General features: G+C 53.7%; 2 protein-coding genes across 8 annotated transcripts; one reads left to right on the top strand and one right to left on the bottom strand.

The window, feature by feature from the left end:
• Positions 1-9,092: 9,092 nt before the first annotated feature.
• Positions 9,093-16,875, top strand: LOC119110205 (engulfment and cell motility protein 1). The gene is made up of 6 exons (XM_037233943.1): positions 9,093-9,317; positions 11,145-12,873; positions 13,269-13,391; positions 13,876-14,048; positions 14,465-14,595; positions 15,296-16,875. The coding sequence occupies exons 2-6, from the start codon at positions 11,176-11,178 to the stop codon at positions 15,451-15,453; spliced, it is 2,283 nt and encodes a 760-aa protein (XP_037089838.1). The 5' UTR covers positions 9,093-9,317; positions 11,145-11,175; the 3' UTR covers positions 15,454-16,875.
• Positions 16,876-17,660: 785 nt separating this feature from the next.
• LOC119109306 (D-aminoacyl-tRNA deacylase) lies at positions 17,661-21,069 on the bottom strand. Of its 7 annotated transcripts, none has more exons than XM_037232908.1 (5): positions 20,990-21,069; positions 20,261-20,357; positions 19,809-19,899; positions 18,890-19,125; positions 17,661-17,804 (listed from the first exon to the last, which is right to left on the bottom strand). In XM_037232908.1, the coding sequence occupies exons 2-5, from the start codon at positions 20,301-20,303 to the stop codon at positions 17,683-17,685; spliced, it is 492 nt and encodes a 163-aa protein (XP_037088803.1). In that variant the 5' UTR covers positions 20,304-20,357; positions 20,990-21,069; the 3' UTR covers positions 17,661-17,682. The 7 variants fall into 7 exon arrangements, with proteins under 7 accessions (XP_037088803.1, XP_037088829.1, XP_037088845.1 ...); XM_037232934.1 differs by having other exon boundaries at positions 20,261-20,314; XM_037232950.1 differs by lacking the exon at positions 20,990-21,069 and adding an exon at positions 20,868-20,898 and having other exon boundaries at positions 20,261-20,314.
• Positions 21,070-22,565: the final 1,496 nt, after the last annotated feature.

Below are 22,565 nucleotides of genomic sequence, written 5' to 3'. Positions count from 1 at the left end.
AGGAAACAGCAAGCCTATGAAGAGATCACAGAGGGTGTAGAGTGGTCTATCTTCTCTCCAGAAAAGGCACATTTTACGAAAACTTATTCTTGTCCCTGGCCGTTCTTTTTTTGCAAGGTGCTTAGCGCTATCATAACTTGCCTCGCATTAGAATGCTTGATTATGTCTGTGATCAACGAATTGGAAAAATGACGGAACTGAGCGATCTCACGCGAGATACTTGCGCTGACGCCAGGGACCTTGCAAACAAGAACGTCTCGAGAGCGAAAGACCTCTTCAAGGTCCTCATAGAATGTCGCTCTTTGCAGAGGACTAGGAGAACGCATGTACATTGAAAACAGGCAAGCCTAACGAGAGTTTTCAAAACCTATCGAGAGGTCGCTTTACTAGAAGTTCAGCGGAGGCTTTTCGTCTCGTGCCGTTCTTCTTTGGCTAGGTTCCCAGCGTCAACGCAGATTATCTCACATGAGAATACCCGATTGTCCCCGTGACCGGCCAATTGGATTATGGATATAGTTGAACATTCTGAAGCGCGATGACCTACACTGACGCAGAGAATCTTACAAAAAAAACGTTCCCAGACCAAGCAGACGTTTGGGAGGCCTCTGAGCACTCTCCACAGTTTCAACCCTTTTCTAATCATCGTGTTGACAAACTTGCAATATACAACCATGCAATGTATTGTTCCATCTCCATCGAAACCCACCAGAGACAAAAACAAAGACATTCAGATCAGCGTAACAACACAAATGTGTGCAGCCATAACGTAGCCCAGCAGAATGGTCCATCCGCATCAGGGCGACAGGACGACGCATCTCAGCAGATTCACCCAGTGCACAGCAAAACGACGCGTCTCCATCGGCATACGCCGAAGACGCGTCACAACACGGCGTCGCGTTGTCGGAACACAGCACGGCAGAACAACTCACCCCACAGCTGAATGACGTATTCTATAGCCGAGCAACGCTCTTCGTGGTAGAACAGCGCGCCTCTATTGACAAACGGTGAAGAAAAAACGAGAAACCTGCAAATCAGCTTTGCAAGCAAACTTGCATGCCCATATCACAGCACAACAGAATAAGGTATCTCAAGCAGAACGATAGAACATTTTCCACAACATAACGACGCATCCCACAACAGTACGACACATCTCTATTGACATACGCATGAGATCAAGTTTCCAAATCAGCTGCAACACAAACTCGCGTCAACTATCAACGACACTTCAGCGCCGCACACACTCGCCGGACCTGAGTGTCATCTCCACCGATCGGCAAGCTCCTTTGTGCCCTCCACCGTTATGTCCCGCCTTCTGGGTAGAGCCTAGCGCGACCTGGACGCAACAACGAAATCACGTACCTGCAGCACGAAGTGTTGCAGGAAGGCGTGTGGCACGTGGTGCCCGGCCGGGCCCAGTGATGGAGTGAAGAATGTGTATGATATCGGCTGCGGCAGAACGACTATCCCCTATCGCCACATCCCCTGCACCTCCGCTACCGTCATCTCCTCCGCCTCCACGGCGGAGCGGCGCCGGGTCACACCACTAGCCTCGGCTGCCGGCTGTTGTCCCCGGCGGCTCGGGACAGGTCAGGTCACAGCAGGCCATATTCACGATTGTACGCTTGCCGTAAGGGTCGTGGGACGGCCGTACCAGAGGGACAAGGTGGTAGCTAGGGGCAAGGTAGTAGGCAGGGGCAAGGCGTATATTACAATATGTAGTATATACATCTCCATCGCCACCAGCGGCGGGGAGGGGACGACACGCAAAAGGTGCCAGGAGCACGCTTCCCCCTCCCTGGCAGGCACACGCGCTCCATGCATTAATCCATACCGAACTGATGAGCCGCAGCTCATAAGCCAGTGAGCCAGCGAGAGCCAGTTGGAAAAGAAAGCAAGAAATCCCCGATGAATTTTACTGTTGCGACAAAAATAAATATACGCATCTGGGATATCTCGGATGACCCATTATTGTCTGCGGCCTCGGCATCCCAATGCTCCCTGACACGGCTGAATATGCTCCGCGTGGGGGGGGGGGGGGGGGGGGCCGCCACCACTAACTAACCACTTCGATACCAATGCGCGGTGGATTTGTTAAACAGGCAGACCAGGGTTGTAACAACACGGCTTCAAAACAATTCAACTGGGACAACAGCATGCAATCATAGTGCCACACGTACGTGTTCCTGTCTGCAGGTGGCCATGCGTTGTCCAGCGGAGTGCATAAATTGCTGGTTGTCCTGCACCGAGCTTGTTATGTTAATGACAGTTTGTGCTGGGGCCGCCATGTTCGTTACGCGGTAGCCTGTAATGAACGTCAGCCCAGACTGATGAGGAAGTGCTGTTATGACCGGCTGTCAAGCCGTCTGACATCACTGAGTATCGTAATACAAATCTTGATTACGGCGCATAACGTCATTAACCCAGCAGCACCTGGGGTCATTCTACCTCTCAGCCCCGAACGTCTAGGGCTCAAAACTGCTCCTCTTGGGAAAATTATACCACAATGGATAGTTCAACTCAGGGTCAGCGAGGAAACAAAGTTAGCTTGAGGATGGGTTATTTCTTACACTATGAACAAACATGGACTCATCAAGTTTGCAGCTCAATTACGCAGCAAATTAGCGGATAGCATGACGGTGACTGAGGCTTGTGGTGACGACTTTGGCGTTTTTGCAGTCGTTCAAGATTAATTACCTCCTAGGCCCGATGTTACGATCCATCCCGGTAAAACATAACGCTCCTCAGTGTGATGTACCTCGCATGGCGCGTGCAAACATGCTCCGTTGGCTAACCATAGGCAACTCAACATTCGCTTCGTCAAAAACGCGATGCCAAAATCGCCCAAACATTTCAAAAACTGTCAAAAAAAGTCAAGCGGCGAACAAAAAGTGGGCTTCCATGCTGGTAACTAGGGGTCGCAGCGAAACACACATATCAGCTGGGTAAAAAAGGACTATCGCACTGGCTAAAAAGCTTGCGTCAACGCGTGCGGCGGCGCATGTGCGTTCCTTCAAAATACATGGATGCAGTGGTCTGCGGGCGTCTTACAAAACGGATGTTCGACTTCAGCAGCTCAGGCAGATAATGCCATGAAACCAACTGCATGATGCATGCTCGTGACCCAAGAGCTGTCCGACCCATGGTGGCGTCCGCAATTGAAATAATGAGACTCCTTATTCTTTCCGGGCAGTGGGCCACTTGAATAGACCACCAGGGGCACATTACCGGTTCCGGTCAAGGGCTGAAGGGCCACTCCGTCCCATCGCGAAGCGCTCTCTGGCCGTAATTCTGACGCCACGGGGCGGGATCTCCTGGTCGATCCTGAGGCCATTATAATTATACATCACATCATATGGTTCCCCTCCCTGACACGGAGGACCTTCTGACCCGCGCAGTTGGTCCCAGATCAGCGTAGGAGCCCTCACAGAGGCAACAACATGCCTGATCGCCGCAGGTGGTCCAATCATGGTCTTAAAGACTGCAGCTCCGTGCTTTGCTGTGTTCTTCAGAGATCCGAAAGACTACCTGAACGTACGTCTTAGATGAAACGGGGGTCACAAATTTGCATTAACAAGGCTAATCGATGTACGTCTTAAAATGTTAAGGATTCTGCCAGAACTCATTGCTGATAAGAACTATTTAATATGGTTTTGAACATGCGCGCTCACACGCCAGCAACAACAGCCTTGATGTCCGGCGTTGCAGTCTGCATAGGCCGCGCCTGTGGATTTGACACTAAGCAGTGGCCAATGAGCAAACGAAAAAGATGACGCATCTTGAGGAAGATGGCTGATGAGCAAGGCAGATCTGCATGCATGTTAAATGTGGGGCAAAAGTAAGCTAAGCGCAACTGTCTGAAAAGTTGGGGGGGGGGGGGCAGTTAACACTGCTGCCCCCTCACCTTGAAAAGTGGAGGGGTCATAGGCCCCCTGTCCCCCCCCTTTTTATGTCTACGTGGCGATCAAAGACGAGGAAGATATGATTGTCGAGTCATTCATATCCGACGTTCGTGAGAACGGTTTCCATACACCAGTCAATTGGCCCTCAATGAATGTTGCGTAAGGTACGGTGGCGCAATTAAACGATGATGTATTAATGAACATATTCACTGAAAAGACATTTTGTTCTCTACAGCAGTCTTTTCCACTTATGTTTACCATGGGCGTAGGAACGGGGGGGGCAGGGGGGCCATGCTCCCACGTTTCAAGGTGGGGGGGGGGGGGGGCAGCAGTGTTAACTGCCTCCCCCTTTCAGATTAGGGCTGTGTTTGGCCTACTTTTGCACTACATTAAAAAGATATGCCGATTTAATTAGTTCACCAGCCATTTTCTCACCATGTGTTCTCTTTTTCGGTTGCTCATGGGCCACTACTTAGTGCTACAACCACAGGGCCGACGCCGCGTGGCCTATGGAGACGGCAACGCCGGGTATTGAGGCTGTTGTTGCTATGACTTGCGAGCGCGCATGTTCACGCCATGTTACATAGTATTTATCAGTGTTCAGTTCTGACCGAATCTTGAACATTTCAAGATAAACATGAATTAGCTATGCTGATACAAACTTGGGATTCCCATTTCACCTACAGTCTACGTTCAGGGAGTCCTACAGAGTCTATGTGACAACTATTGGGCCACCTGCGGCGATAAGGGATATTGTTGCGTCAGTGAGGATTTCTGTGCTGATCCAGGGCAAAGTGCACGGGCCAGAAGGCCTCCCGTGTCCGGAAGGGGAACAATTTGTTACGATTTATCCTTCTAATGGCCTCCGGATCGATGAAGAGATCGATCGTCACCAGCATGACAGCCAGAAGCCACTTTGCGATAGGACGGAATGGCGCTTCAGGCTTTGACCTGAAACGTTTAATGCGCCCCACTCAAGGGCCCTTGCCTGGAGGGAAATAAGGGGTCTCAATATTGTTGAGTAGAGTGGTAGCCTCGTTACTGTTCAATAGAGTGGGTTGAAGTAAGTTAAAAGAAAACGAACAAGGCCATCCCACGTTTTTGAGAACGCTCATTTTTCCAGGATGGATTAGTAAAACAAATTACATTGACATGTGTGGACATGCCCGCCTACAACCTCGAGTGCAAGGACAGTGATGGCCTGGGTTCCAGCTTCCGAAAGACCAAACGGCATCGGCCACTGCAAGTGTCACCAGACGGCGGACGCCGTGGTAATGTATCTTCTGGACAGATTGATGGTCACAGCAACCCGAAAAATACAGATTTTAATTTATTCTTCGAATTCCCCGACCAGACTCCAGTGCCACTTTGTGGTGCTTTAAGGTCCAATCCGTTCTTATCATCGGTTTGAAAATGCGCAAGTGAAATATGCGCCCAGACTGTCTTCTAAATGTAAGGCTTGATGTCCCGAAGTGTTCAAACGTGCTTCTTTCAGAAGCGTCATTATTTTCGAACACCCGTTGGCCACGGCTTGGTATCGGCTGCTCGGCCGACGCTGCGCGGCCATGGCAGATCGATGGATCATATCGATCCCTTGGACGGACCCAGCTGTCTCTCATCGTACTCACGCAGCCAGCCATCCCTGATCCAATTGTCAAGTTCTGCCTCGTACTCGGCGCGCGCCTCCGCCGGCACCGGGTACTCATCCACCGCGCTCAGCAGCTCACTCGGCGGGCTGCCCCCGGCCCACTTCCACGACACTACCCAGCGCAGCAGAATGGGGTCGAATGTCACGCAGAAGTCCTCGTTCTCAACCCTCAGTTTCACATTCCGCCGCGGCTCCTCGGCAGCGACAACACACGCCTCACCCACTTTTCGGAGACAAACTGCACGTCAGAGGGCGAGCGGACAGGCACTCCCCTTGAGCCTGGACAGCGTCCATCCCCATTATCACACCAAACCCGAGGGGCTTTTCCCTGACCACCAGGGCACTCACCAACACTGCCCGGCAGCCTGGCACGGTGAGCTGAATGTCCCCAGTGCCCGCACACTCATGCTGCTGGCCGCTTACAGTCACCACGTGCACTGTTCGCCTCCGCCACCGACGGCACACGGCCCCGCGCACCAGCGTCCGCGTGCACCCAGAAGCAATCAGCACGGTGCGCCGTGCTCCGTCGATTTCCAACTCTCTCACCGGTAACGCGCCAGTAAGATGCCTCAGTCCCGAGAGGAGGCCGGCGCAGGTGCCTCTTCTCACTCTCCGTTTGGGCAGCCGGCGGCGATGTGTCCCCGTGCCCAACAACGGTGGCACCGAAGGGCGGGTGGATCACCTCCGCGTGCCGTGTACGGACCTGCAGCCGACTGCCACTGCCCGCCTCCGAAGCGTCGGTCACGCGGGCACTCGCGGGCGATGTGTGTGAACTCCCCGCAGGTAAAACACGGGCCTCGCCGCCTACCGTCGCCACTGTCTGCCCACCGCCAGCAGACATGGCGGCCACGCCCGACCCTTCGCGTAACGCGGCGCGGGCCCGGTCCGCAAGTTCGTTCAGGGAAAGCGAATCCATTCGCGCTCCCGCCTTCAACACCACAGCTTCCGTAGTCCCGCCACAAATGCACAGCACAGGCCACCTTCGCTGACCCCCCTCCCCCCCCCCCCGAACAGGAACGCAAGCTGCTGGAGCTCCGCGAGGAAAACACCTACCGATTCCCCGCCCCGAGCTTACAATCCATAAATCGTTCATAAGCCGTGAACTTATCTAACGCAAAGGCCCTCTTCAACGCACCTTCTCTATCTTCTCTGGATCCTTCCTATCCGCTACTGGCAACTGCCGGTATACTGACAGCGCGCCCCCCTCCAGTCTCAACGGTATGACGATTTCCTGTCGCATTTCCGCTTGCTCTTCATCGCGCCGACAAAGCGTGCATATCCATCTCCATTTTCTCGATCCACTCCACGACATTTGCCCCGTCCGATCCATCAAAGTTAGGTGTCAACTTAACATCAAGTCCCGCCATAATGCCGAAATAGCTTGCATTGTTCAGACACTGACATTGCCGCCCCTCCCCCCCTCCCGTGCGCCGCTCAAACCACTTCCGCTCCTGGCCGCCGCCGCCCCGCCGCCAAGCGGCTGAAACTCGCACCTCGGGGCAGAGCGTGGGAGCGAGCCGGCGAGACGGATCATCATTGCACATCACAGCAGGGCTCTGGCTAAGCAACCGCTTACACACAAAAGCAGATCAAATCGCCTACGTTGAATGATAGACAATAAAATGTCCGTTGGGCCGATGCATACCCAATGCAGGCAGCTTCTCGGAGGTTATTCCTGCGATGGTGTGGTGTAAGGAAGAGTAATTCGAAAATATACTGTTGTAGGTGTTTTACATATGTTTTACAGACCAATCAGTAGCACCCAAAACGCTAAATTGAAAAAAAAATTTAAAAAACTAGTAATTGATCGAGAAATATGGAGCAAACCACCCATACCACCAGTTTGCAGTCAGTCATGCGGGAGACAGCCGGCCCAGGGCAGTGGCCGCCGACGGCAGACGGCAGCAGCACCCAGTTAAGAGATATATGGCAGAAGAGTCTTCATTTTGTGGATTGATTTTTTAAGGACAATTTTCAGTTGTGTGGCTGTTGTCACACTGCTTTTGACAGCTTCAAGCTTCCGAATTCGTTTCTGCCTAAAATGTTGCGACAAGTCTTATCTCTTGAAAACCAGCCAGCGAAATGAAGGCGCATACAAAATTTGTCGCAGTGTGAGCCATCAATTCGCCTTCAAAATGTTCACCAACCTATGTCCAGGCCGTATTTTGGCATTTACCCTGTGGAGGCAGATGCCTCCTCAATGACCCAAAATGCCTACCCGCGCGTGGGGTTTCGCCTCCCCAGGAAAGGCAACGTTGAAATGGACGAATAATTCTGGGAAGCCGGGCAGCCTTATTTACCGAATGACACAGACGAGTCGAACAGACAAGATTGTGCACCAGCGAGAAACAGCTCTAGGTGCATATCTATCAAAACGGTCGTGGCATCTGAATAAGAAACGATAACAACCTTCATCTATAGCACTTCCCCCCCCTTCCCCCCCCCCCACCCTCCGGTCATCGGGCCCGCTTTCCAGAAAATGGTTTGTGAAGCACGCCCTGAGCTTGCCCCCCATTTTTGAAACCTTCCTACGCTTATGATGTATACCAATTCTTATTAGTGAGCTTTTCGGTGCTATCTGATGCTTGCTTCAGTTTTATTAAATGTGGAACGGTGTTTCGCATAATTCAATATCTTTCGCTTTTCGCCCACTGTTTTTTAAGAACAAAAGGATCGAGCCCTGATGGAAACAAGCTAACCTTTGTTGAGACACCTCTGACGCTATTGCCAGCCCTTTATCCTTCTGAGTTCAAAGGTTCAGGGTTTCAAGCACGGTGAATTTTGGAGAAGTGCATTCTTGATTGCAGGAGTCCCGTACTTAATCGCATTTTGCTATTTTGTTTTTTTTACCACAAATGGCCGCTGACAGACCGGCATGATGAGATTGCCATGGATGTCCAAGTCTCGACCTTTTGACCGCGCCCCTGGCAAGCACGCGCGTGCAAATCGAAACGTCGGGAAAGAGGGATAGTTGTTAGACGGCGCGTAATAAATTGCACATGCGTGCGTAGTACTTAACTCGGTTTACAGTGGTCTTTTGGAGGTTTTGCCTCCTCCCCAACTCCTGTCTTGAAGTCTGGCGGTTATGTCCCGTAACAGACTTGACTTATTAATATCACAGACTTGATTATTAGACTTGGAAATATCATCGGCCGAGGTGGCCGAAGCGTAGATGTGCGCCTCGGGTAATTTTCTTTCTTTCCCACTACGTTCCAGCTCAGTCGCCTATCTTAGCTTCTTTTTACGAGGAGGAAGAAGTAAAGACCTCTCACTCAGTGCAACGAAGCATAATAAGCAGTGGAGCGCGTGCACAAACTTGACGGCCTATGCCTGTTGCCAGCTGCATGCCTGGGATAATTTCTACCGAACCCTCATTCCTACCACACTGCAAGTACTAAGTATTACCGACCATGGCAGATGAGGGCGATGACGTCATGCGATTTGGCAGCTGGTAGACATATGTGTAATTCTATTGCCATGGCGTTGGGAGGGGCACGGACACTACCGGTGTTTTAATATATATATATATATATCCTCGCGATAGATTTAGCGATGTATGTGGCATGGTGCTCAGACATGACAGCCTCAAACTGTTACGCTAGTTGTTTGTAGTAAACCCCAGGCGGTCGCCCATCGTTCTCAGACATTGAATGTGACAAGTCTGTTGATCTGTCCTTTGACTGATCCAAGGCTGCACTGATCTGTTCTTGGAATGTTTCTGTCGGTACTTGCGGTCGGCAGGGTGGTTTTATAGCTATCTTATTTCAAAGGTAAGATCATCTTGTCCAGCTTTGTGATCGCTGTTCATATTTTACCTGAAACAAATGGGTTGCCTTGGATATCGTGTTGTCCCAATATTTTGGAAAGTTCTGTCTTGAAAGACCAATATGACACCTAATGCTCACACTAAGACCCTAATGCCCTTTTCAGATGTTGTAGTCACCCTAGTGTTTCTTCTGTGTCTTGTAAAAAATATATGGTTGGTGCATGTGTTGTGTATTGTCTGGCATCCTGGAAATACTTACTTTTCTTGCATGTGATGTTCTAAGATATGGTTTAAGCAGATGTTGTGCATTAGCTGGCATCCTTGAAAGGCTTACTTTGAAAGATTGAGGGAGAGAAGCCAATATCTTTCCCAAGGCATTTTTCATTCTAATGTGATGGAATATGCAACTTGTCAGCCAGTCACAGTCCTGGAGTGCAGATTCTGTCATCATCATAACAACTGAAGTGATGGCAGGGAGGAAGTGTAGTCCTGTTACAAGATGTTGGCAGCATTATCCAAACTAAAAGGTTACTAGAATTGATATCTATGTTATGCCTTTGCAGTGCTGCAGGTGTACCACATAATGCTATTGCATGCCACTCATCCTGGGGTTTCACAGGAATATTTTGAAGTATGCCCTGAAGGTGGGGACACTCCCATCAACCTTACCATCCATGAAATTCTTAGTCAACAGCATGATGTTTGGCAAAAGCTTAACAAACTGCAGTGCTTGATATGACTTATTGAACACTTTGTTGCAAGTTGTCCCCTGGGACAGCAGCTGTGACTGCCCTCAGACAGGCTCAGTTGTGGGCTATCTCATAGAGATCTCACTTTGCAAGCCAATTTCACTGGGATGTTGTGTAACTTCTCAACTTCTGTGTGCATTTAGTTGTTGCTGATTTTCTTGAAGTCAAATATCTGGCTGAGTACCCAAGTTTGTAGGCGCTTAACATGTGTTGGAATGCTTTCCTCGAAACATCTTTGGGAGATGAAGAAACCCCCTTGCTAGATGAAGGTCATTTGATTTTGGTCTCTGGTTTTGTTTTTGTCATTGCATTCCAGTAATGCATTGCTTATCTCATTTAATTGCTGATTCAGATAATGATTTTGAGAATTGGAGATGAGTTTCAGATTCAAATCCTGATTTACACAGTTTCATTTTGTTGCTTTCAGAATTTTCATTTCTACTTGGAATGGCACATGATGTCATGGCTAATAAGGTTGTTGCCGAGGCTAAGGCATGTGAGATGCCGTCTGTGGTAATAGCCACTGTATTGCACTGGGGGGGTCACAGCTCATGATTGGTCTGCCAGGCAGGAATGCATATAAACAGTGTAGGCTTTTGCTCCAATTTTGTAAAACCACTGTTTTTTCTCTATTGGCTTTGAAGTTAGCTTTGAAACATCCTGCACAGGTGATTTTGGCTTCAACCTCTGATTGCCATTGTTTTTGACAGCTGACTCTGACTCTGTCTTTGGTCCTGATGTCCTATGGCCCCAATCACCAGTGTGTTTTTTATTCTTGTTAAGTTTGTTGCTCTCACTTAAGCATTTCTCATGTTTTCTTACTATGCCTACTCTCAGCTGGGCAGATAGAACAAATGTTGGAAAAATTATCTGGTAATTGTGGATCATTGTACAGAAAAGTTTTGCATCCATCCTTTGTTGTGGAGCTGGGAGTGTTAAGTAATTTATGTAATGCTCCATGGGTGCTGCTGATAATGCTCCTGCGAGTCCTTGCATGCACTGCTCTGGTCTGCTGAGCGATGTGCGGCGCGTCCGTCTCGCGGCAGTTGGTGTGCTCACCTGATTGCGCGCGTGTCTCACAGGTGTGTCGGGCCGGGCCGGACGCGAGCCGCCATGCCAGAGACAAGTAGTGCCAGCGTGGTGAAGATCGCCGTGCGGATGGATGGCAAGCAGCCGATCCTGACTGAGGTCGACCTCAGCCAGCCGCTGCATAAGCACATCCTGGACCTGGCCAACTCCTGGGGCCTGGCCGAGCCCAAGCAGTACGCGCTCAAGTTCACCGACAGCGAGGAGCGCTACATCACAGAGAAAAACAAGCTGGAGGTGCGCAATGGCTGGGTTCTGTTCCTGGACGTGTCGCCAGCGCGCGCCACGGCCACCATCCTGCAGCAGCTGAAGTCGGAGGAGGCCGCGGAAGGACTGGAGACGCTGTGCCGGCTCAGCCCGGACCCCACGTTCGCGGCCGAGTTTATCTGCGAGGGTGGCCTCCAGCTGCTGATCGGTGGCATTGAGGCTGACCAATACGGTGACGCGGCGCTGCCCAACGCGCTAACCAGCTTCCTCGAGCTGATGGAGCACGGCATCGTGCTCTGGGAGGTGCTGGAGGCGCGCTTTGTGTCGCGCGTGGCCGCCGTGGTAAACCGGCTGGCGGCTGACGGCGCCACGGCGCGCGGCGCGGACCGCACCAGCCGCGTCGGCGATCGTTCCAGCCAGATCAACCTGCAAACGCGGCCCAGCCTGCTCAATGAGCAGCTGAAGAAGGCGCTCCGCGCTGCGCTTTCCATTCTGGACAGCGTGATCGTGAACGTGCCGACCCGGCACGAACTGATCAGCGGGGAGGTGGAGATGTACCACCTGATTACGCACCTGCAGCGCGCCGACGCCATCGTCCAGCAGAACTCGCTGGCGCTCATCAATGCGCTGTTCGCTCGTGCTGATGGCCGCAGAAAAGAGGAGTACACCATCAGCCTAAACTCCAAGAGCTTTCGCAATGTCATCCAGACGTACGTCATCAACGTGAAGAGCAGTCAAGATATGGGCCAGGAGATCGCCCACCAGCTGTACGTGCTGCAGACGCTCAACCTGAACCTGCTGGAGGGGCGCATGCGCAGTGCCGTCAACCCGCAGGACCCGGAGGTGCTGGAGAAGATCAAGCAGTTGCGGAAGCTGGCGCTGGACGATGAGAGCAAGGGTTCGGCCGGGCGCAAGCCGGGCAGCTTCGCGAAGGACTACCAGCAGCTGGGCTTCCAGGACGGCATCAACCCGGCGCACGACTTCAGCGAGACGCCGCCGGGCGTGCTGGCGCTCGACTGCATGCTGTATCTGGCGCAGTCACACGCCGAGCTGTACACGCGACTGGTGCTGGAGAACTCGTGTGGCTCCGACCACGAGTGCCCGTTCGGCCGCACCAGCATCCGCTTGACGGCGCTGTTGTGTCGCATTCTCAAGGTGGGCGAGCCGCCGTCCGACCAGGGCAGCGTCTTCTACCCCATGTTCTTCTTCCAGGAAAATCCGTTTGAGGAATTCTTCTGCATATGCATCAACCTGCTCAACAAGACCTGGAAGGAGATGCGCGCCACTACTGAGGACTTCGACAAGGTGATGTCGGTGGTGAAGGAGCAGATCACGCGTGCGCTGCACGGCCGCCAGAAGCTGGCCGAGGGTGGCGGGGGTAAGCTGGAGGCGCAGACGCGGCCCGACCCGCCCTCCACCCTGGATGAGTTCCGCACTCGCCTCAACAACCTCACCTACTCCCAGATCAACACCATCTGGCAGCAGGAGCAGAACACCAAGGAGGAGTGGGAGAGCCAGGTGGGTCCCGGCGTCGGCTGCCGACCGGGGGCATCCCGGACGGGCTGCTGGCACCAGTCAGAGCGACCGGCCGCCGCACGGCAGACTGTTCCGCCGTTTAGTCAGACGTTGCGCAGACCGCGTGACACATTGCGCTGCTGTGCTCACTTGTATGCAATGAAAGGCAATTACAGTTCTTGGATAACATTGAAGGTATATTTTGTGATATATCATTGTTTTCTGTACTTGACATGTGTGGAAGTTTGATTGGCACTGCCAAAGGACAGGATGCACGGAAGTTATTCCATATCTTTCCCGAAAGGAGACTATGGGAATGTTGGTGCCGTCTGCTCCCCCCAGTAAGTCCGCGATTGAAACCGCGGCGGCTGCTGAATCGGTTTGGCCGCCTGCTTCAGGCGCGTCCGATCGTGGAGTTGCGAGAGCAGGTGACGCCGGACATGCTGGAGCTGGTGCAGATGCAGCGGCTGCAGTACCTGGTTGAGGGCACCCGCTTCACCAAATACACATCGCGTGGACAGGTTTGTGTCCGGCGCACTGACGGCCGTCCCTTGTCCGATGTTGTGCAGTGCGGGATGGTGACGGCGCTCGTCCTTCTGTGTTTCTTTTAGGCAACGGGAATGGGATACTAGATGAGCTCACAACGGATCGGCGCTTTGCATAGGATTGCTTAAGTGCAGATGGGTCGCACCTCGATGTAAGTGTTCGTGTGATATGTTCTTCGTCCGTCTAATGTGTCACGAAACAGCTGCATCGCTCGCATGTGTGCTCCGGATTGTCTGTTTCTACTTCTCTGCATCGTAACAATTCGGCGTCAGTTTCTGTATCCATTTACTACTTAACATGCCTCGCTGCGCAGTCACGCAGTCAGTTCACTTGCACTTGGTTTCACCTTTACTGGGCGTAGAAGTGCGTGGTATGTGAATCGGGGTGCGCTTCCTACGCATCGCTACCGCTGTTTCGCGGCCGGTGCCGCCGTTCTGAGGGGCGGGCCTCCGGCTGCAGCGCGCCAAGGACAAGTTCTGGGTGGTGCGTTTGTCGCCCAACCACAAGCTGCTGCACTACGGCGACTGCAGCGAGCAGGCGGCGCCGTCGCTGGACGAGCTGGCCAACAAGCTGGCCGTGCAGGAGGTGCGCGCGCTCGTCACCGGCCGCGACTGCCCGCACATGAAGGACAAGTGAGCGTCGATGGCCACTGGGACTGCCGAGCCGAGGGCTCCGCAGACACAGCCTGGTCTTGAAACATGTTCACGTGTTTTTGTTAAACACGCGTGCGTGCCTTGTACTTTCAGCCAATTGCCGCCTTTGCCCGGCCGAATCGTTACTTGCGCTAAAAAGATTATCTATGCTCACTGCGAGCACCCTGGCGAAGGACCCGCACGCACGAGTGTCGTGCGCTGTGGCGTGGCCGTGCATAGTGGTCACGTTGAAATCGATTGATAGAAGTAACACAAAACTATCCGTGTCCCAAAGCGATCGCTCAAAACCGACGAATTTGCATTTGTTCGGAATGCGTCCGCCTCCTCGTCTGCCTGCTGCGCGCTGCTCGCGTGTGGGGCCGCTGTCGTAACCCGGGCGGTGACGTGTGTGTCAGGGGCAAGAAGTCGACGTTCCAGTTGGCGTTCTCGCTGCTGCTCGACTCGCCTGATGGCGGCTCTCTTGACTTCGTCGCACCCGACGAGAAGACGTTCGACTACTGGACGGATGGCATCAACGCCCTGCTCGGTGAGCTGTCCCGCCGCCGGACCCTCGGTGGCGGGGGGGGGGAGGGGGCGTTGAGCTCTTGACGGGGAGGGGCGCAGCGGCACCGGACCCTCGGAAGGGGGGGGGGGGGCCGGGGCGGCGCCTGGAGGGCCAAGAGCCGGCAGTCTATTGTTCGCGATTGTGTAGCTTTAACCGCGTTTGTTCTCGTTCCGAGGTTTTTATTTTTATGTGGTGCCGTTTGCGCCCTTTTGTTGGCCTGATGGTATGTTTAGGATATATCTGTGCGTTTAGCTAGTGACCCGACTTTCCCCTTTGTTTTGACCTGGCCTGCTGGGGATATGACGGGATTCCGGTGACATGACTTACCGGGGATATGACGGGGCTCCGGTGACATGGCCTGCTGGGGATATGACGTATGGGATATGGGGATATGACGGGGCTCCTGTAACGAGACCTGCGGTGGATATAACGGGGTCCCTGTGATCTGACCTGCCGGGGGTATGACGGGGTTCCTGTAGCCAGACCTGCGGTGGATATAACGGGGTCCCTGTGACCTGACCTGCCGGGGGTATGACGGGGTTCCTGTAGCCAGACCTGTGGTGGATATAACGGGGTCCCTGTGGTCTGACCTGCCGGGGGATATGACGGAGCTCCTGTAAACAGATCTGCGGGGAACATAACGGGGTCCCGGTGACCCGAGCTGACGTGTTCGGTTTGGCAGGTAAGCCGATGACCTCTGAAGAGGCCGGCCGTGATCTGGACATGCTGCTGGCCATGGAGATCAAGCTGCGCCTGCTGGACACGGACGGACTGGAGATCCCGCAGCAGCCGCCGCCCATTCCGCCCGACCCGCCCAACTACGACTTCTGCTGTGACTGACCTGCCGCACGCGGCGAGCAGCGGCGGCCACCGCGCACCCGAGGCCGGGCCCGGCCGGCCAGGGCGCTTACCGCCCGTGCTTCTCTGTATTTTAAAGCGCATCGTTTCGACGGAATGAACGTTGTTTTGCCCCGGCATGCAGAGTAACCGAGCGGAACAGGCGCGTTGGGCGCCGCTCTACCATACGGATCTCGCTTACTTGGCCGCGGCATCAGACGCCACTGTCGACCGTAAGGCTCATAGCTCAAAGCTCTCTGGGTGCCGCTTCGCGAGCCTGTGGTCGGCAGGCCGTTGCCTTTGCTCGGAGCAAGGCGAGCTATTTTGTGTTCGACGTACTCGCCGCGCCATCCGCCCGCCGCCGTCCGGCACCTCTGGCAGACCGGACGGGCGCGCGCCAGCCATCCGCCCGCCCCTGCCCGGCGCCTCTGGCAGACCGGACGGGCGTGTGCCAGCCTTGTTCGTGCCGGGCTTTCGATCCGTTCTTGCAGGTCACAGCATGCCAAAGCTTGTTTGTTTTACGCAGGTCTGGCGCCGTTTTCTGGCGCTATAGGACGCTTACAGGCAGTTGTGAGTACAGTTTGACCAGTGGTCGGTCCTCAGCACATACGTACTGATTGTCAATGTACTGCTCTGTGGGCCGTCGTGACATGCACGGCAAGCAGCAGTTATGGGAGTGAGGGACACCGTCTACCGGCTAGAGACGGTGGTGGTCTCAATGTCAAGCGAGTGGTGATTGTCTCGTCCCGCTGCTGTACCCGCGTCGAGCACTGCGCGCATCGTAAGTTTTCATTGCATGTGCTTTTCAGCTCTATGTCACGTGCCTGAGAAGAAGTGAATTTCGCCAACGGAGTGATGGAAAAGCAGTTCCTTGCTACCATATGTACGTTTTTATATGGACGGATGTGTACCATTATTAGTCCAGGCATTGCATATTTGACTATATTCTTAAATAGACACCGACAGAGAATCCGATGTGTGTCAGGGGCAGTGCGACACGCCGGACTCCGTTCAACATATCGGAAGGGCATCGCACGCGCGTAGGCAGCTGGCTGGCGAATGCGTCGCATTCCGGGGATCTCGTGGCACCACCACAGCATAGCAAGGATCCCAAACCAATGAAAACCGAAAGGCGCCACGACACGACTGGTAACGTTCGGGGCAATGGGATCCTCCGCGTTTTTGGAGTCGCGACAGCAGACTAGCAGTTGACCAGGGCTGCGGCGACAGCGGCTGGGTTTCTGGACGCCGCCGGATGGATCGGCTCCCGCTCGCGGACCGCCCTAGGAGTGTCAGCTGGCGCCACGTGCCGTCAGCCTCGGACGCCTGGACGGAGAGCGCGGCAGGGATCTGCAGCGGGGCACCGGCTGGGGCCGTCCCGCGGCGTCCGCTGGGGTCTGCAGCGGGGCACCGGCTGGAGCCATCCGGCAGCTTCAGCTGGGGTCCGCAGCGGGGCACCGGCTGGAGCCATCCGGCAGCTTCAGCTGGGGCCCGCAGCGGGGCACCGGCTGGGGCCGTCCGGTGGCGTCAGCTGGGGTCTGCAGCGGGGCACCGGCTGGGGCCGTCCCGCGGCGTCCGCTGGGGTCTGCAGCGGGGCACCGGCTGGGGCCGTCCGGTGGCGTCCGCTGGGGTCCGCAGCGGGGCACCGGCTGGGGCCGTTCGGTGGCGTCAGCTGGGGTCTGCAGCGGGGCACCGGCCGGGGCCGTGCCGCGGCGTCCGCTGGGGTCCGCAGCGGGGCACCGGCTGGAGCCGTCCGGTGGCGTCCGCTGGGGTCCGCAGCGGGGCACCGGCTGGGGCCGTCCGGTGGCGTCCGCTGGGGTCCGCAGCGGGGCACCGGCTGGAGCCATCCGGCAGCTTCAGCTGAGGTCCGCAGCGGGGCACTGGCTGGGGCCGTCCGGTGGCGTCAGCTGGGGTCCGCAGCGGGGCACCGGCTGGAGCCATCCGGCAGCCTCAGCTGGGGTCCGCAGCGGGGCACCGGCTGGGGCCGTCCCGCGGCGTCCGCTGGGGTCCGCAGCGGGGCACCGGCTGGAGCCATCCGGCAGCTTCAGCTGGGGTCCGCAGCGGGGCACCGGCTGGGGCCGTCCGGTGGCGTCAGCTGGGGTCTGCAGCGGGGCACCGGCTGGGGCCGTCCCGCGGCGTCCGCTGGGGTCTGCAGCGGGGCACCGGCTGGGGCCGTCCCGCGGCGTCCGCTGGGGTCTGCAGCGGGGCACCGGCTGGAGCCGTCCGGCGGCGTCAGCTGGGCTCCGCGCTATCAGCGGAGCCGTCGGCGCCGCCGCCAGACGGCGACTCTAGTGTGATCGTTACGGGACCGTCGTTCTGGATCGAAACTTGCATGTAGGCGGCGAACAGTCCATCTGGAACGAGCGCAAGGTGAGCTGGGACCGCTGGTCGTGAGACAGGGGCCCTCTACTGTGGGCCGGGCCGCACCGCGCGACCTGACTCCGGTCGTCATGCAGGATGGCACAGACACACCTGTCTCCGAAGGGCCCCTGGAACCTAGATAGCTCTTCTAAGCAAAAGGTAACATCCTCATATAAGGACAGTGACCTCGTTTGACCTTTTGAAGAACATGGTGACCAAAATCATACAAGACCACTGAGTTTTGCATTTGGATAAGCCATATAGATTACGGCACGCAGTATGTTCCTTAAAACAAAATGTTGGTCTGGGTCATTCCAGGTCAGTGACCTATTCGGATCTTTAAGAAGTTTATGGAAGGTCCATAATACGGCTCCTTTGATCAATACATTTGAAGTGCGCACCAGAAACTACCCCATACAACAAGCCCTACAGTAATAAAGCAGGTTTATGTTGACCTTGGCATGACCTTAATAACGGACCTAAGGTCAATGTTATTTGTTCATTCAATTGTTGTGCTGTCAAAGAAAGTATCTCAGAGATTGCATCTCACTGTTGTATCTCACTGTTGGATCAGATTGAACGATTCCCTAGAAATTGTCCTCGCTGAGACGCGTTTGACCTGCGATAGGTCAGCGACCTCACAAGGTAAATCTAAATATTTGATGCCAAACGATCCGCTATTCAATTGTCTACAGCTATGCAAAATTTGGCGCGGCTACGCCCCGACGTTCGGAAACAGTTCTCGAAAAACCTTCGGCGGTCAATTTGACCTCCCACCCGGGCGCGTGTAAAGTCGCGTGAGTCTGCCGTTTCCCCAATGTTCATTACAGCGGTCCAGAGATTGACGCCCGTGAACCGCCATCGTAGCACGTGCAGCGCTCAATCGCACCAGCACCGTCACCACGCGAAGCCCGTATCAGCTCCAGACGGGTGCTGACCGCGACAGGCGGACATCGGCCGACCGCTGGTCACTGGCAGCTCTGCGGCTACACCGGTGGCGAGACACCCGGCACGACACCGACCCCCGAGAGCGTAGGTGTCGTGGGCACGGCAGCATAGTCGGGCAGCACTTCCCTACCTTTGACCTTCTCCGAGCTGTATTCGTCGCGAAGCCGGTCCACGAAGCGCTGGTACAGCTGGCGCGCTTCGACGCCGCCCATGGCACGCCGGAAGTCGGGCTTGTTGCCCTGCAGCTTGCCATAGAGCGTGAACTGGCTGACACAGAGCACCTCCAGTCCACTGTCGCGCACTCCGCACGCCCACCGCTTGCCATCGGCGGCCTCGAACACGCGCAGGTTCAGCACCTTGCGACTCCTAACGACACATGGTCAGAGTAGTCTGGCTCTGGCCTGGTCTCACAGCGCCCTACTGAAATAGCATACCTCTCCCCTCTCCCAGCAGAACAACAAATATTAAATGGTGTAAAGGACACAAATTACTGCCTCTAGTTGTGAGCCAGATCATATAAACACCTGATGTGTTCACAAGGGCATTCTATATAGTGAACATGTTTCAGTGCCACAAATAAGATCACTGAACTGAGCCCTCAGAATCTGGCATGTGGTTGAACATTCCATGCTGACAAAAATGCTGTCTCAATTTGTGGCACTATAACAGACATTTTATGCTAAGTGCATGTGAGGCATGCCAATGCAATGCATGTTGCATCATATTTCAGTTAGTCAGTTGCTAACTGTTGGCACTGCCTGAATGGTTATTTTCCTTGACCCAGACATGGCTTAGCTACTTAGCTACAGCATTATTTCTCTCTCCCCACCCCACCCCCCCTCCCACGAGCAGCATTTTGTATTAAAAACAGATGTGTTATACCCTACCAAACATTGGCACAATCGTGCAAACATAAGATGATCATGAAAATACAAAAAACATTGTATCAAGAGCATGTCATGTGACTGAAGTCTGAGCCTGATAGTAGATGGAAGGAAGTACAGACAAAATCATATATTTTGAAGACCAACAGAAAGTGATATGCTTACATATATTCTAGATCCTTATCTGTATCATCTCTTGAGAGGCCAACTAGGATGCACAGGCCTTTTTTAATGCTGCTGACTAGCTGCCCATCAACTGAAATAATAATGTCAGCGATTAGTACAGTGCATGAAGAATCATCAGTCATGCCACAGTTACAATCTGACCACAATCCTCCATTTCATTACAAATTATCTGAACATTCTCACAACATTTAAACACGACAAAAATAGCCGAACCACGAAAGCAATGGACATCAAGTCCTGAGCTCTCATTCATGACCACAATTTGTCTCGATGTCACAGGGGTACAGGCTATAACTTAACATCATCAAGCAGAAATATTTCTGAGCAAGTACAATAAGCATTCAAATCTGACAATGAAAACCAGAAATGGCAGACATCCTACATTCAAAATGACACAACCAAAATGACAGTATTCCAACATTCAATATTACCTGTAACACTTGCATTGGACACCCTCTGAACGACAACCTTCATGGCTTAAACTTCTGTAAATAAGCAGATGCTAATGTGGCTCATCAGCTCCAGCGCCTGAATGCATAGGAGGGGAGAGACTGCATAGCACTAGAGAGGGGAAGCACGGGAAAACCACACATGTGCCATTTTGCTTCCACAGACTTCCACCGAAAATATGGCCAACAGGTACCCTCACCCAGAATCTCAATTTGTTGCATACATATGGGAAAAAACCGTAGTATTAGTAAAAGCTTGGCTACATGGGGCGCCGGGCCGTTCCCTCGGCCAGCATAATCCACACATGCCACAGGGCTGATTGGTGAAACACCGCCCCGCCCCCCCCCCCCCCCCCTCCCTCCACACCCTCCAAACGCTGCCAGGCCACACTGGCCCTGTCTTAACCGATCCTGTCCCGGACGTCGTGATGAAATCGCACCTGAGCACGAGAACCTGGCGAGATCTGTTTCGACCTAGCACATCCAATAAAGCATTTGCACCTGGGAAATGGCATTGGTTTGCACCAGAACCACAAAATTATTAGTGAAACTCGCTTCCAGCCTGCCCCCATAGAGAGGATGCATTCACCAGTGATTTGTTCCGAAGAACTCAAGCCGAAAGTGCTTTGAAATAGTCTGTGTAGAGGAGTACAACATACAGTAACAACAACATGTGGTGGGGATGGGATACGGCGGGCCAGACGGACTCACATCACCCTGGGGCGCGCTTAGAAAAGATGGAACGCGGATCCTCCTGAACGCGCGCCTGTAGTGGTTTTGGTGCGTTTCAGATGTGGCCTCACGGGAGACGTTCGTATTGTCCAAGGTACAAAATGTCCAAAGGCCACCTTCGTTCGCAAGGGTGTTAGCGAGGACATTTCCCGCGATGCCACAATGTCCCGGTATTCACAGAAAGGTCATATGTTGGTCGGTAGGTAGCGAACGCATTATATTGTGGATGTCATACACTCACGGGTGGTTGAAATCATCGATTCGCTGAAGGGCCTGCAGCGATGCCTTGGAGTCTGTGCAAATCGTAGCCTGACGAATACGTCTGACTGGTATGCAACAGCACTCGTTTTGTATTGTATACGTTCGCAGAGAACACCGTGCTGAAGTTTGGAAGATGTCCGGTGAATCGAAAGTCAGGACCGACGTCTGCCACACCGACCTGGTCACCATGACCAGATCCATCGGTGTTAAAGAAAACGCATTCAGCGTGCGTATTTCGGCACTCCAGTGAGGCAGATTGTACCTCAACAGGGGACAATTCCGATTTTAGTTTTAAATTGATACTCTTTTGAGAGATCATTGTAAACCAGAAAGGCATTAATGGAGGGCTACGAGCAACGCGTATGCATGGGATGCCAAGGGCTCGTTGCACCTGTTTGACAGCGTCGGATAGGAAACACGACTTTCGCTGCCGTCTTTGTGGGCGCGGCTTATTGGTTTTAAGAGTAGCGCATACCGCGTGGTTCAGCACACTTCGAGATGTGTCGTGGTACCGAAACAGCAAGAAAGAACGCCGGTCTGTCAGCACTGGCAGGTTGATGTCAGCACGGATCGCGAGAACTGGGATCGTGCGGAGGGCCCCTATGATCAGACGCAGGCAGTTGATTGAAAGGGTTTTGAGCGTTTACAAAGGTTGACCGAGATAGTGCTGAATATGGAGAAGTTACACTCCAGTGCCGATCGGATGAGACCTGTATAAAGTGTGGTAAATGTCGTTCCGTCTGCACCTCAGGTATCACCAGCAAGGCGCCTGGAGGCGTTAAGTCGTTTTAAGTAACGATTTCTGACATCCCCTGTGCGTGCTTAGAAGGTTAGACGTAAGTCCAGTGTTATTTGCAGAAATTTGTGCGACTTGCGGGATGGTAGAGGAATACCGCAGATTTGTGGAGAGACGGCAAGTGACGGTAATGGACCTCGTTTGAAAATGAGCGTAGCGGACTCCGGAGCGGAGAGAAAGAAACATCCCCATTCTGCGCACCAATTCACACAATGCTCGATTGCTTTTTGTAAGACTGAAAAAGACTCTTGACAGCCTATATGTGAACTCCATGTAACAAGGTCGCCAGCAAACAGAAAATATCGGATACATCCTAGGGTGTTCGGGAGTGAGAAGAATATTATTGATGGCGATAAGAAACAACGTTGGAGAAAGTACACCGCCATGTGGAACACCATGATCCGTGCGGTGTCAGTCATATACCGTGGACTGGCAACGTACATTCAGGGAGTGAGTCTGTAGAGAATTGCAAAGAAAATACGCTGTGCGGCCCCTAAG

The sequence above is a fragment of the Pollicipes pollicipes genome, unplaced genomic scaffold, assembly GCF_011947565.3.
Source record: "Pollicipes pollicipes isolate AB1234 unplaced genomic scaffold, Ppol_2.1 Scaffold_2555;HRSCAF=2994_pilon_pilon_pilon, whole genome shotgun sequence".
NCBI classification, from domain to species: Eukaryota; Metazoa; Arthropoda; class Thecostraca; order Pollicipedomorpha; family Pollicipedidae; genus Pollicipes; species Pollicipes pollicipes.
This window is presented reverse-complemented; position numbering and strand designations above follow the sequence as displayed.

Coding starts and splice junctions, on each gene's coding strand:
- LOC119110205 (XM_037233943.1), top strand. CDS start 11,176: ATGCCAGAGACAAGTAGTGCCAGCGTGGTGAAGATCGCCGTGCGGATG. Junction 14,049..14,464: donor TGCCCGCACATGAAGGACAA/GTGAGCGTCGAT, acceptor CGTGTGTGTCAG/GGGCAAGAAGTCGACGTTCC. Junction 14,596..15,295: donor TGGCATCAACGCCCTGCTCG/GTGAGCTGTCCC, acceptor TCGGTTTGGCAG/GTAAGCCGATGACCTCTGAA.
- LOC119109306 (XM_037232908.1), bottom strand. CDS start 20,303: ATGAAGGTTGTCGTTCAGAGGGTGTCCAATGCAAGTGTTACAG. Junction 19,126..19,808: donor GATAAGGATCTAGAATATAT/GTAAGCATATCA, acceptor ATGTGTCGTTAG/GAGTCGCAAGGTGCTGAACC. Junction 17,805..18,889: donor CAGCTCGGAGAAGGTCAAAG/GTAGGGAAGTGC, acceptor CGCTCGTTCCAG/ATGGACTGTTCGCCGCCTAC.